The 12,117-nt window shown below is 53.8% G+C and overlaps 5 protein-coding genes across 5 annotated transcripts; 2 read left to right on the top strand and 3 right to left on the bottom strand.

Moving 5' to 3' along the window:
* Positions 1–2,158: 2,158 nt before the first annotated feature.
* QC763_401020 (uncharacterized protein) lies at positions 2,159–3,215 on the top strand (the record flags this gene model as incomplete). The annotated part of the gene is made up of 2 exons (XM_062911720.1): positions 2,159–3,068; positions 3,127–3,215. 2 exons carry the CDS (start codon positions 2,159–2,161, stop codon positions 3,141–3,143), a joined length of 927 nt encoding a protein of 308 aa, XP_062765300.1. The 3' UTR covers positions 3,144–3,215.
* Positions 3,216–3,373: 158 nt separating this feature from the next.
* On the bottom strand, positions 3,374–5,408 carry QC763_401010 (uncharacterized protein; the record flags this gene model as incomplete). Its single annotated transcript, XM_062911719.1, has 6 exons — positions 3,374–4,057; positions 4,124–4,382; positions 4,432–4,798; positions 4,853–4,962; positions 5,015–5,137; positions 5,197–5,408. 6 exons carry the CDS (start codon positions 5,406–5,408, stop codon positions 3,374–3,376), a joined length of 1,755 nt encoding a protein of 584 aa, XP_062765299.1.
* A 442-nt stretch (positions 5,409–5,850) lies between these two features.
* Positions 5,851–7,698, bottom strand: QC763_401000 (uncharacterized protein; the record flags this gene model as incomplete). The annotated part of the gene is made up of 3 exons (XM_062911718.1): positions 5,851–5,968; positions 6,027–7,486; positions 7,546–7,698. 3 exons carry the CDS (start codon positions 7,696–7,698, stop codon positions 5,851–5,853), a joined length of 1,731 nt encoding a protein of 576 aa, XP_062765298.1.
* A 236-nt stretch (positions 7,699–7,934) lies between these two features.
* On the bottom strand, positions 7,935–9,782 carry QC763_400990 (uncharacterized protein; the record flags this gene model as incomplete). The annotated part of the gene is made up of 2 exons (XM_062911717.1): positions 7,935–8,010; positions 8,497–9,782. 2 exons carry the CDS (start codon positions 9,780–9,782, stop codon positions 7,935–7,937), a joined length of 1,362 nt encoding a protein of 453 aa, XP_062765297.1.
* A 353-nt stretch (positions 9,783–10,135) lies between these two features.
* QC763_400980 (uncharacterized protein) lies at positions 10,136–11,790 on the top strand (the record flags this gene model as incomplete). The annotated part of the gene is made up of 3 exons (XM_062911716.1): positions 10,136–10,615; positions 10,672–11,617; positions 11,679–11,790. The coding sequence occupies exons 1-3, from the start codon at positions 10,552–10,554 to the stop codon at positions 11,788–11,790; spliced, it is 1,122 nt and encodes a 373-aa protein (XP_062765296.1). The 5' UTR covers positions 10,136–10,551.
* Positions 11,791–12,117: the final 327 nt, after the last annotated feature.

The raw sequence follows: 12,117 nt of genomic DNA, 5'->3' as shown, positions 1-12,117 counted from the left end.
ATCGTGCGGATACTTCTGGAAAAGGGTGCATAGGCTAAAAGAAAAGATGGCTCGGGACATACTGCATTACACCACGCTGCGAGAAAAGGACATCTTGAGGTAGCCCGGGCACTGTTAGACTGCCATCCAGGCTGTGCCACCATCAATGCTTTGACCGAGGATCTATATAGCCAAACTTGGAACATGCCGCCTGACCCGTACCTACATGCCTCTCGCTCACTATTGCATAGATGGTCGGAGGATGTAAAGCCATTGTATGAGTATCAAGGTCAAAGCACAACAAAACGGACGGCTCTTCACCTAGCGATTGAAGGACGGTATGAAGCCTTAGCAACACTACTTCTGCTACGCAGAGCGAGCACAGGGCAGCAACGAACTGCCCAAACCCATATCCACAACTGTTTCATCAAATACGGAAGCGACATGAGGGACAAGATGAGCATGAGACCAAGGACAGGGTGGATGGTGGGTAACAAGCACCCCCCGTCATATAGAGTATCCCACGCGACAACGTTGGAACTGGCAAGATATTATGGATTGAAAAAGGCGGTGTTCGTGCTGGAACAGGGCCACACTGATGAGGACGGGATAACCCATGGGCCAGTGAGCGCCTGAATCCTGATGTGTTGGTAGATGAGTGGCAGAGACAAAGTCAGCAAGGAAAGATGCGGCGATTGCAGCGTGGGTGGCGGCGAGCGATCAGATAAGAGCTGGATGCTACTTCACCTTCAATGACAAAGGATATCTCTGGGTACCTTGCCTAACTGAACGTGCATACATCGCGTATTTAAGTTGTACCGGAGTGGAAGTTATGCTGGTTAGTGTAGATAGGTAGGTAGGTTTTAATCGGCATGAAATGACCTTTCTATCTGGGTAACCACAGGTCATTGTAAATACAATCCATCATGTTTTGGGCTTTTCGGACCGTAATAAGGGTGTAACCGGCCCCCTGAGGGTTGCGTCATCTTTACGACGACTTTCTTGAATGAAAGAAGGACAGACCTATGTGTTGATGGAGCTGAGATAGGTGTCTAAGGTAGATAATATGAGATACTTAGCTAATATAGTGCACGAGGAAACTCAAAAGCCTGCTAGCGGGTTGGCTTGCCCTTGGTGGATGCTTTTACAGCCGATGTTCTGTGCTAAGGTTTGACGGCGTGATTACATCTGTTTGCAAGGACACTCTGTTCGACGTGGGGGCAGCTTTATTTATGGAAACTGTCATTGGTCTAGTATAAATATGCTACCCAAAGCTTGTATTTGTTCGTCATTAATGTCTTGGTAAATAGGTGGAGGGCAGACGTGGGATGTGTAGACTGTCCCCCGCCGTCCTTATCAAGAGGTGACGACGGTTCAATATATTTGCAAGAAAATTCCGTCTTGGTTCTCTTGGTGCGCATAGGTGCAACGCCGTTCTCACCCTGGAGTGTTGGCGTGGTGATTAATGGTGATGATGGCGTCGTCTTGGGCTCTCGATCAAGCAGCCCAATTCCTCCAACCAGCATCATCACCACCACCAACAGTGCATCCCGCACCCATCATCAATATATCCGGAACATCAACGCGAATCTGTGTGGGGCAGAAGCCTTGGTAGCTACAGCAAACAGCAAGATTCTTCAGGTTTCCAACCACGGAGGAAAATTCCGAGCGTATCACGGGGATGAAAAGGGGGCGGTCTATATGTACATACAAGCCGTCCACGCCACCCTTGGTTACCACGAACGGGCCGACTGACCATGCGGAAGGCTGCCTCCACATCTACCCCAGGTTTTCTTTTGCACCTGGACCGGGTTTTGGGTGTGCCGCTTGGACGGTGCCAAGGCGATCGAGTTCGCTTCCGTCGTGGAGGATACCTCCGTTTCCTATTTGAGCAGTTGCGAGAATCGGTTCCCGGAATACTGAGCCGCTAGGCTGCCCCGCGGACAACGCAACGAAATTACACACTTGACACACCTCGATGCGAGGCCAGACCAGAATGACATCGGACGAGATGTATAAAAGAAGAGTTGACTCCCGAGGGGTCAAGAAAGTACTGTCTTGCCTCTGCAACCTACAAGCGCCACCGCCTGTTCTTGTCATTTGCTTGTTTGTTTCTGAGCATCTCCCAAAGCTTGTTTGTTCGGTTTCAGTCATCCCCAAGATTCTCCACACATACACAATGAAGGCAATCACTCTCGTCTCCTTGGCTGCGTCCGTCAGCGCCCACTCCATCTTCCAAAAGGTGTCGGTCAACGGCGTCGACCAAGGCCAGCTCAAGGGCGTCCGCGCTCCTTACAGCAACTTCCCCATCGAGAACGTCAACCACCCCGACTTTGCCTGCAACACCAACATCCAGCTGCGGGATAACACCGTGATCAAGGTCCCAGCCGGCGCCAGAGTCGGTGCCTGGTGGGGGCATGAGATTGGTGGTGCCGCCGGGCCCAACGACCCGGATCACCCCATCGCCGCCTCCCACAAGGGTCCCATCCAGGTCTACCTCGCCAAGGTCAACAATGCTGCCAACGCCGGCACGTCCGGCCTCCAGTGGTTCAAGGTCGCCGAGCAAGGCCTCAACAACGGCGTCTGGGCTGTCGACAACATGATCTCCAACGGCGGCTGGCATTACTTCGACATGCCCAGCTGCGTCGCCCCCGGCCACTACCTCATGCGCGTCGAGCTGCTCGCCCTTCACTCCGCCAGCGTCCGCGGTGCCGCCCAGTTCTACATGGAGTGCGCCCAGATCGAGATTACTGGGTCTGGCACCAACACCGGCTCCAACTTTGTCAGCTTCCCCGGTGCTTACACCGCGGACCACCCCGGCATCTTGGTCTCCATCTATGACCTCCAGGGCCGCCCTACCAACGGCGGCCGTCCTTACACTATCCCCGGCCCTGCTCCTCTCACCTGCTCCGGTGGCTCCAACCCCAACCCCCAGCCTCAGCCGACTTCTGCTGCTCCTAACCCCCAGCCTACTGGTGGGAACGGTGGTGGTGCCGGTGCTCCTCTTTATGGCCAGTGCGGTGGTCAGGGGTATACCGGCCCTACCACCTGTGCTCAGGGTACTTGCGTGGCTTCCAACCAGTGGTACAGTATGTTGTCCCCCTTATCCTTCTTTGCCTCACACATGCTGACGTGTCTTTCCTCCAGGCCAGTGCCTCCCATAAATGTCTCAATGCGACTAGGAAAAGGGCACGATCATGAGCGACGTCGGATTAATACCAACATCTTATTTTCACCTGTATATACTTTAGCATTTTACCACCTGACATACCAGGCGGTAGTACATATCCACACCCTTTGGCAAACCATATTACCAACCCCAACAGTCTCTATTCTCTTCGCCGTGACCTGTCCCGTCCAACGCATCCCAGTCTCCTTACTTAACCTTCCAAACTCAACGAAACCCAACCCCCTTCCAAAACCTGCACCTCCCCCCCCGTCCCCCCTCCCAGCCCTCCCCATCCACCACCGCCCAGGTATTCACCCTTTCCCTCCCCCCCTCAGCAACAGTAACGTTCAGATTCAACAACGAGTCCCTTCCTCCCGCCTTCCATACCCCCTCCCTCACCGCCTCCGCCACCGCCCCCTCCCCTTGCCCATCCAGCGTCGGCACCCCCCTAGTCACAAACCGTCCCCAAACCCCCTGAAACCCCCGTCTAAACTCCTCATCCATCACCGTCCCACTCCTCCCAATCTTTGAGTCCTGCAGCAGAGGCCCGTTGTCACTCCCGTGAAACCCTGCCCCTGGAGGGGAGAACTGATACTGCCACCCTTTCTCCCCGTACGCTTCCACCAGCCAGTACGCCGTGCAGACAAATGTTGTTTCTGCATACAAATTATTCGCTGCCTGCTGCCAGCCCTTCCCAACTGCTGACATCTCAGTCGCAAAAGGGGGGTTGAGGCCGTCGGTTTCGAAGAGGGGAGTGTCGGCGGGGAGAGGGGAGGGGGTGTAGAGGGAGAGAATGGAGGAGATGTTCTCGGGGGACAGGAAAGGGTAGTTGAGGGTGACAAAGGAGAGAAAGGTGGATTGGGAGGTAATGTTTTGGGGGGTGAAGTAGTAGCCCTCGTTTGAGTTGCTCTATGCACACAGAGTGGTTAGCATTGTTTTGAGAAAGGGGCAAAGGGGGGAAGGGGGGGGGCTTACACCAGCGAGGAAGGCCTCCCCGTTGACTTTGCCTGTAGGGAGCTGCTCTGTGGGGGAGGAAAAGATGAGCTTGTTATCGGTCACGGGGATGAAAGCCCACTGGTTGAACCGGGCAGAGTAGCTTGTCGCTGAGGAGGCGTTTTGCAGGAGCAACGTGTCAGCGTTTCGGAGGCAGGAGAAGACAGAGGTGGCGTTGAGGCAGTTGGTGCGACGGGCGAGTTGGCGGTAGTGTTCTGTTGGCAGGCCATCGTCGAAGTTGCTGTGGCACCTCAGCACTAAATCATGACGCAAGTAAAAGGGAAACGTACGGTTGAGTAGGCAAATAAGGACTGCTCGCGATTCCGCGTCTGAACAACGAGTTCCCCTCTGTTCCATTGTTTGCCATCGCAAGCAACATCACTGATCCACCGCCTGCTGACCCGCCCGAGATTGTGACCTGGTCTGGGTCGCCGCCAAACCGATCAATGTACTTCTGCACCCATTGCAAGGCAAACCGCTGGTCGTGCAGAGCAGCGTTGGGAACTCCCCCGTTCTCTACTAATTCTGCCGACGAAAGAAACCCAAAAGCTCCAAGGCGGTATTGGATCACAACGCTGACGAAGCCGTTGTTGACGGTCTGGGCCATGTGGGAGAAGTCAAAGCTAGCAGCGGACCCGAGCCCATAGCCGCCACCATCTGCAAGAGTTGGTACCTATGTGGTCTTTGGACTGGGGCGGGTGGAAGACGTACGAATCCATACCAAAACAGGCAGCTTCTTCGCCCTGACCGGGGCAAAGACGTTGAGAAAGAGGCAGTCCTCATCACCCAGTACGTCCTGTGTGAAGTTGACTGCGGCAGGTCTGACAAATCCATGTCAGCATCTTGACGACTAGAATAGAAGACTCAGGTTACCCTGGCGCAGCACCGGACTGAGGACATCTCGGTGGATTGTTGACTGCCTTGGTTACGGAAGCCCTGTCAACCTCAGGTGCATCGGGAAGTTGCCATCGTTTCGGCGGAGCGGCAAAACGGATGCTGGATCGTCAATATCAGCCAGCGTCTCGTGGAATTTGATGTTGAGTGTGGAAGCCTACCCTCGGAAAACATTAGTGTTGAAAGTTGAGTTGTGATACCCTTCGTAAACCGCATAGTCCAAGTCCACAATAGGAACATGAAGCTTCACCCTTGCTGCAATTACCCCCTGGCCAGCGGTCAAAGCCCACCAGGCCAAAATCGTTGAGCTTTTCATTCTGTTGAATCTCGGGGTGAATGCCGTTGCGGAGTGGTAACCAAAATGAACAAGCATTTCTCAGCCTCGAGGAGGGGGCAGGTCTTGGGATATATCCCCGCGCTGCAGATAACCGGGTAGCCGGCGCATGACGGCTATTGTTCTCAAATCCCCTCGTAGTAGCTGGGGGTGCATGTGCAGGATGCCCTCGCAGGTTGGTAATATCGAGCTCGTCCTTGCCGGCCCAATCAGAGGCCCTCACCGTTTTCTCACCGCCGAGAAACCGAGACCTGTGATCCTGTAGAGGAAGTATTCCCAGCACACGGCAATCGCATCAAAAGGCTCATCACCACACCAAAAGCACAATTCAGGGCCTAGGGTCTTGATGAATTCAGCGACAAATCAAGTAGCCTATGAGGTTTGTTAATACTGTCATTAAACATTACTGTCCGCTTTTCTTTTCCTCCGCTTCCCGTTTCCAAGACAAAATCAAACGCATGGCGTGCCTCCTCAATAGCGACTACTGCCTCAATCGAATGTGAACCGGCATGTGGTCCTTGACGTGAGGCGGCGACTCCCCCCCAGCATGATAACACCTGTCACCCCATATCATGGGCGTTTTCTTTCCCTTGAGGGCCCTGTTTGGTTGATTTCATGTTAGTTACCTTGTCGAGACTCGATGGGTAGAATTCGCACCTCTTAGCATCCCACTCATCCCAAGCAGCCTCCACATCCAACCTCCGCAACACCAGCACCAGCGCCATCTTGATCTCCACCATCGCCAGATGCTGCCCGATGCAGTTCCTCGGCCCGAGCTCGAAGAACCTCCAGCCGTTCTTTGGTGGGTGCATAGGATCGTTCTCGTCCGTGATCAGAAATCTCTCTGGTATGAACTCATGTACCCTTGGCCACTGCTCCGGGTCTCTGTGCAGCGCAAAGGTGTTGTCCCATACCACCCACCCTTCCCCGCAAGGGAATTTCACCCCATCATATCCGCTCCCGGCTGGCCCTGTGAGATAAAAACCGGGCTCGCCCCTCCGCATGGTGCCGACGTTGGTATGTACTCTCATGGCCTCTTTCATGACAGCGTTGGTGTAAGTGAGCGCGTTGATCAACTCTGGCTTCGCGCGCAGCACGCTGGCGGCAGCATTCGGGTCGGGCCCAAGAACCGCGTCGTGCTCAGCCCTGACCTTTTCCAAGACCTCGGGATGTTTCGATAGCAAGTGGAGAACCCAGCAAATAGCGCTCGCAGTCGTGTCGTGTCCAGCAAAGATGAACATGCCCACTTGCCCAACTGCCAATTCCAAGAAATCCCGGTCCGATGTGTTGACCAACCCTGCGTCGCGATCTTCCATGACTCCTTGTATCAGGGCGTCCACGACGGTGTCGGCAACCTTGGCTCGGGGCTTATCGTCGGCGGTCAACTCGCCCAGCCGCTGTTGCAGGACGGGGCCCAATCCTGCCATCAAAGTCCGGTAATTCTGCCACAACTTGAACTTCCTCCAAGGGCTGTGTTCGACCAGAAAGTTGCCGATGTGGTGAAAAAAGACAAATCTCCGAATCGTGTCCATGACGGCATCTTCGAGGGCTGGCTGGACATGGGCCAGTCTGGCATGGACTTGCTTGCCGAAGAAGAAGCGAAAGATCATATCCATCGCCAGCTTCGTCGTCTGCAACTCCATCTGGAAGACCGGGCCCCACTCGCCATTCCTCCCAGCTTTGGCTTCGAGCTTGTCGTAAAACTTCTCCACTTCGTCCAGCATGTCGGGGATGCGGTTCGTGATGTTCTGGATCGAGAACCCTACATTCAGCCTCTTCCGCCAGACTTTCCACTCGTTTCCGTCCATGGTTGAGAGGTCCTTGTTCTTTGTCAGGGGTTGTAGGATCTTGTTTTGCTCGTGAGCCTTGGGGAGGGAGTGGTCTTGGGTGAATTGGACTGCGATGGGTAGCAGGAGGGGCAACAAGAATGGCTGGGCAAAGGGCCACATGTCGAGGTAGAGGACCGGTGGTCGGTTCTCGCATTGAGGGAAGAGTTCGCGCCAGTTTTCGAGTATAAGAATCGGGAGGTAATTGCCGTGGGCGTCCGAGGGCAGGTCCTTGAGGAGTCTGCCAACGATTTCGAGATGGCCAAGTATCCATGAATGTTGCATAATTGGCTGTGAGTTGTCGGTCAGTGTCGTGGCCTTTCGTGGAGGGGCCGACTTGGAGTACTCACTATACCTTGCTTTTCGATATCTTTGAATGTCTTTCTTACCTGATAGCCTCGGAAGAGATAGTGAGCGATAATCGATCCCAGCAAGAAGGCAATGGCGAGCGCGGCATGGCGGGTGCCGAGGCCCGCGTCGTTGATTGCTGCCAACAACGCCATGATGATGATGATGATGAGGGAAGGAAACAAAAAACCAGCAACGGAAGCGAGAGAAAATGGTCTTTCTTATGAAAATGCGAGAGTCGGAATTCACTCCATCAGCAACTGAACTTGGGATGAAGCCCCTGCTCCAACGGCGCAGTGCCCCACCAAAAGGGAGCCAATGAGAGGCGGGTGCTTGATTCAGCTGCAACTAATCCGAAGAGCAATCTAATAGTGTATCTGATGAATGCGATTCACTTGTGTTGGAGAATGGACTGTCGGGGAATTGAGTGCTTTGGGTAAGGCATCTCCTTGAGACGCTTGTAAATCCTGTGGATCGGGTCCGGAAACCGAGTCCGGTCCGCTTCTAACCGTGCTGTCCATCGTGTGGGGGTCACCCGCGACCCGGAACTGATCAAATGGTGACCTCTGACGAAGGGTTCCTGTCCAGATCTTCACCCGACGGGAATATCGACGTCAGTTTGAGCCATCGGGGCAGATGCCCTGTGATGGCGTTTTTCAAGGCAAATATATCAGACAAAAAATATGACATTGGTGCTTGGGTCATTATGAGCAATCAACGCCACTCGGGATTTCATTCATGATCCATAACTGTGAAAACAATCCATACACCATCCTTCATAATCTATTTATGCTGTCCGATATCGATTGGCACTATCCCTCCTGCTGACACGCCCGTACTCTTCCCCATCCTCCCCCGGATATACCACCCTACTTGCCGAGTGTGGTCTCCTGCTGCGTCTCGAATGAGACTCAGGAGAGTGACTGATCACTATCGGTCTTCGATTATCATACATCACCGGGGAGACCAGCGTGCCGCTGCCGGTGCGAGAGGTTGACGGCCGTCTTGGGACAACGACAATATTCACATTTGACCCCGGTGGTATTGGTGTCGAGTATCCTGTATCGCCATTCACCGTCACATAATGGTTCTGAGGGCTGTCTTCTCCAAAGTAGCTCCTTCGTGATGATCTGGCGGAAATGACTTGGTTCGGAGTGCAGCGTGCTCCGCCACTTCCTCCGCCGCCGCCACCGCCGCCGGATCCTATGCTGGCTGGCCTCGAGGCAGTGGAGCTCGGTGATCTGCTCGGTGACGCCGTTGCCGGTATTCGATCTAGTTGTTGTTCTGGTGCCGGTATTACGGTGCCATTCGGTGAGAACACAAAGGCAGGAGAGATGTCGGCTGCCTGAATGGTGTTGTGACGTCTCTTGCTGCTGTTTGACAGCACGTCCTCAACAAGAGCTGGGAATAGCACTATCTGCGAGGCTTCTCTTTGTTGTTCCTTGCGATGCGAGCACCAGCGAAAGGTCCAGGTGGAGGGGTGGTAGAATAGTTTCTCTCCAATGCCGATGGCGTGGACGGCGATGGTCCTGATGCTCCCCTTCCAATCTTGGTCTGCGTTGCTCGTTCCTTGTTCGGCCCACTCCGGGTTGGCAATATCCGAATGTCGCTTGAAGAGCCCGAGGAAGTTGACGAGAACGTCCACACATGGAATCTCCCCGGCGAGATCCGCTCTTGAGTGCTTCGAGTCTGGGGCCAGGAAAAAGGCGGTGATCATACGCCAGTGGGCGATAGCAGCCTCTTCTTCTGGACTTCGTTCAGGCCGCAGTGTCTTGAAGCGGCTCATGAGCTCCACAACCTGTCTGTCGAGAGATGTCATCTCAGGGCTGCCATTCTGAAAGTCGATACTCGCAAGCACCGCCCGGGCAATACATATTCGCAACCCAAGCTTCCTGTGCCCCGGAACGTAAAGTAATTCTGTAAGGTTATCGACGTCCTTGGTGCTCTCAACGATTCCTGAAACCAGCAGGACTTCTTGTATCTTTTCGCGAGGGGCAATGATGTCGATGTCGGCGATGTTGGTGTAAAACGTTTGGACATGTGAATCGATGAGATTGTTGAGCTGCAGCCACGGGCGTCTGATGGAATTTTCATCAGGCGGTTGTAGCAGGAAGTCGGTGTCAAGTTTGGGGATACTGTTTGTCCTTGGTGGATATGGATGCCCTGGCGCTGGAGGTGGTGGCATAGCAGTAGTGCTGGCCTCTTGAATTGAATCTTGCTTCGACTGCTTATTCCCCATTGTCACTCGGCGCGGTCTCGACACTGTAGAAGGTATGAATGACTCAGCTGCTTGCAAGTTCTTGAGGACAGAGTTCGTGGGAACGGTGCCAAAGCCTTGTCTATCTTTCGGTATGATGAATATGAAGAATGGCCGAGGAAACAAGAAGGATCCGGGACGGAAATTCGGTGTGGTTGTCAGGGGACAATGACGTGGAACGCAGGCGCTTGTCACCTACAAAGCCTTCAAGAGGCGGGTGACACAGTGCCGTGCAAGCCTGAAGAGGCGCAGCTTGCTGCAGGTGGATGCATGCATTACTAGGTAGGCAAACACGGCACGCGATATTCATGCCCCGTCCGATGACCATCCCAAACCGCCCACACCATCAAGATCCATAAGGCAACCGTGGTGCCGTGGTGTGATTCTGGCAAATAGGCTGGGTTCGCGGGGCACCTTCAGAGGCAGCCCCGAGTTCTTCTTCGGGGCTGGATCGGGTCGATCAATTCAATATTGTCGAGGGCGGTGCTGCGAGTTTGTGCAGCAGTAACCGTAGCCTTGCGGCTGGTGATTTGCTACTTGTAATTCCATGGACCCTTTGTGCTTTTTCCCATTCATGCTGGGTTAAATCCAGACTCCTCTCACCTCATCGTCCAGAGCAGTCGTCACTGACACCATCACACGCGCCCTCCTTGAGTGTACCAATTTCGCCCACATTATTTCTCATATCGGGCCTCTTAATTGTTGTTTAGCAAACAGTGTGCAGAGTGAGGCGTGCTTACCCCTATCAGCCATGGCTCCAAGACCAGATGAAGCCGACTTGACGGTTGGCATCGACTTTGGCATGACATGCACAGGTGACCGTTTTACTCCAAGAGAAATTGAGTATCTGCAGACTGACAAGTCCCAACAGGCGTGGCTGTCGCCAAAAAGCACCAAGAGAGCCCCCGCATGATCCAACAATGGCCACTACCAGACCAAAAGTCCGGAACACACAACAAAGTACCGTCAACTCTGCTCTACGACCACAAGCATGATGTACCAACAGCATGGGGCTTCACCTGCAACAACCACGAAAAGACTGTGGAGTGGTTCAAGCGATATCTTGATGAGAAGTATCTCAAGATCATGATCCGACGAGCCCGAGAAAATGGCGAGGAGCCCGAGTTCGAAACCATTGAACAAGTCCGGAAGTATTACCGAGATTACATGGAGCGCCTCTACAAACACATCAGCAGAAACCTCCAAAAGAACGAGGAGTGGAGGCACAAGAAGGTCGAGTTCGTCTTCAGTCTTCCGGCCACCTTTCAATCCCTCGAAATCAGCGATGCTCTCATGAAAGAAATCAAAAAGGCCGGCTTCGGAACTGGAGGAAAGAATCACAGCGTCTCATGGGGTTTGTCAGAACCTCAGGCCGCGGCAGTGTACACCGCCAAGGACGGGGACATCACCCTTCGGACTGGGGACGTCATCTTGACCTGTGATGCAGGCGGTGGTACCACTGATTTTGCCTTGCTTGAGCAGTGCGGCACTGCCGAGATTGCCGAGCTTAGAGAGCGCGCCATTGTGCAGGGTATCAACATTGGCTCAACGAACATCGATTTAGCGTTCGCAAAGATGGTCCATGGCCGGTTGGCGCTGGCAAGGGCAGACACCAATGCTGGCCGCTCTCACCTTGTCTTTCACAAGAATGCTGAGGACACAATGATGCATAGCGAAGAATTTCAGACATGGAAACATGAATTTGGCAACTTTTCAGAAGCTCAATTTCGAACGCCGAGAATAACAGTGCCCATCAGATCAGGGGGGGCCTCGAGCACCTCGGCGAGGATCACAGATGGCAAGATGAACTTCTCTTAGTAAGTACACCCATGCCAAATTCTGAGAGAAATTTAGCACCCCTCTAACATCGCCCATCAGTTCCGACTTCCAAGGTCTATTTGATCCTGAAGTGGAGGGCATCATCAACGCCATACGTCAGATGTTGGAGCATGGTGTCAAGGCTGGTGTCCCACGCCCGGTGAGTCCCTGAGACTGTTCAACGGCGAAAGGAGAGGTTACGATACTGACGCGTTCCAGAAATACTTCATCTTATCCGGCGGACTGGGAAGCTCAGCGTATGTTCAGCAAAAGATTAGGGAGGCATTCCCACTCCCCATCAAGGTGGTAGCTGCAGACGGGGACGAGCCGCCACTTGCTGTCGCAAAGGGTCTTGTCCTTGACCGCAAGCAAAAGGCACGGCATGGCAAGCCAGTGCTGGGCGTCAGAAAGGCTCGAGTTTCTTATGGCGTTGTCACACAAGAGAAATGGGATCCACATCGGCACGAGGAGTGGGAAAAGATCCAGTCCGGGCTTGACG

This window comes from Podospora pseudopauciseta, chromosome 4, assembly GCF_035222475.1.
Source record: "Podospora pseudopauciseta strain CBS 411.78 chromosome 4, whole genome shotgun sequence".
NCBI lineage: Eukaryota > Fungi > Ascomycota > Sordariomycetes > Sordariales > Podosporaceae > Podospora > Podospora pseudopauciseta.
Note: the sequence above shows the minus strand (reverse complement) of the source record. Positions and strands in the feature narration are given on the sequence as shown.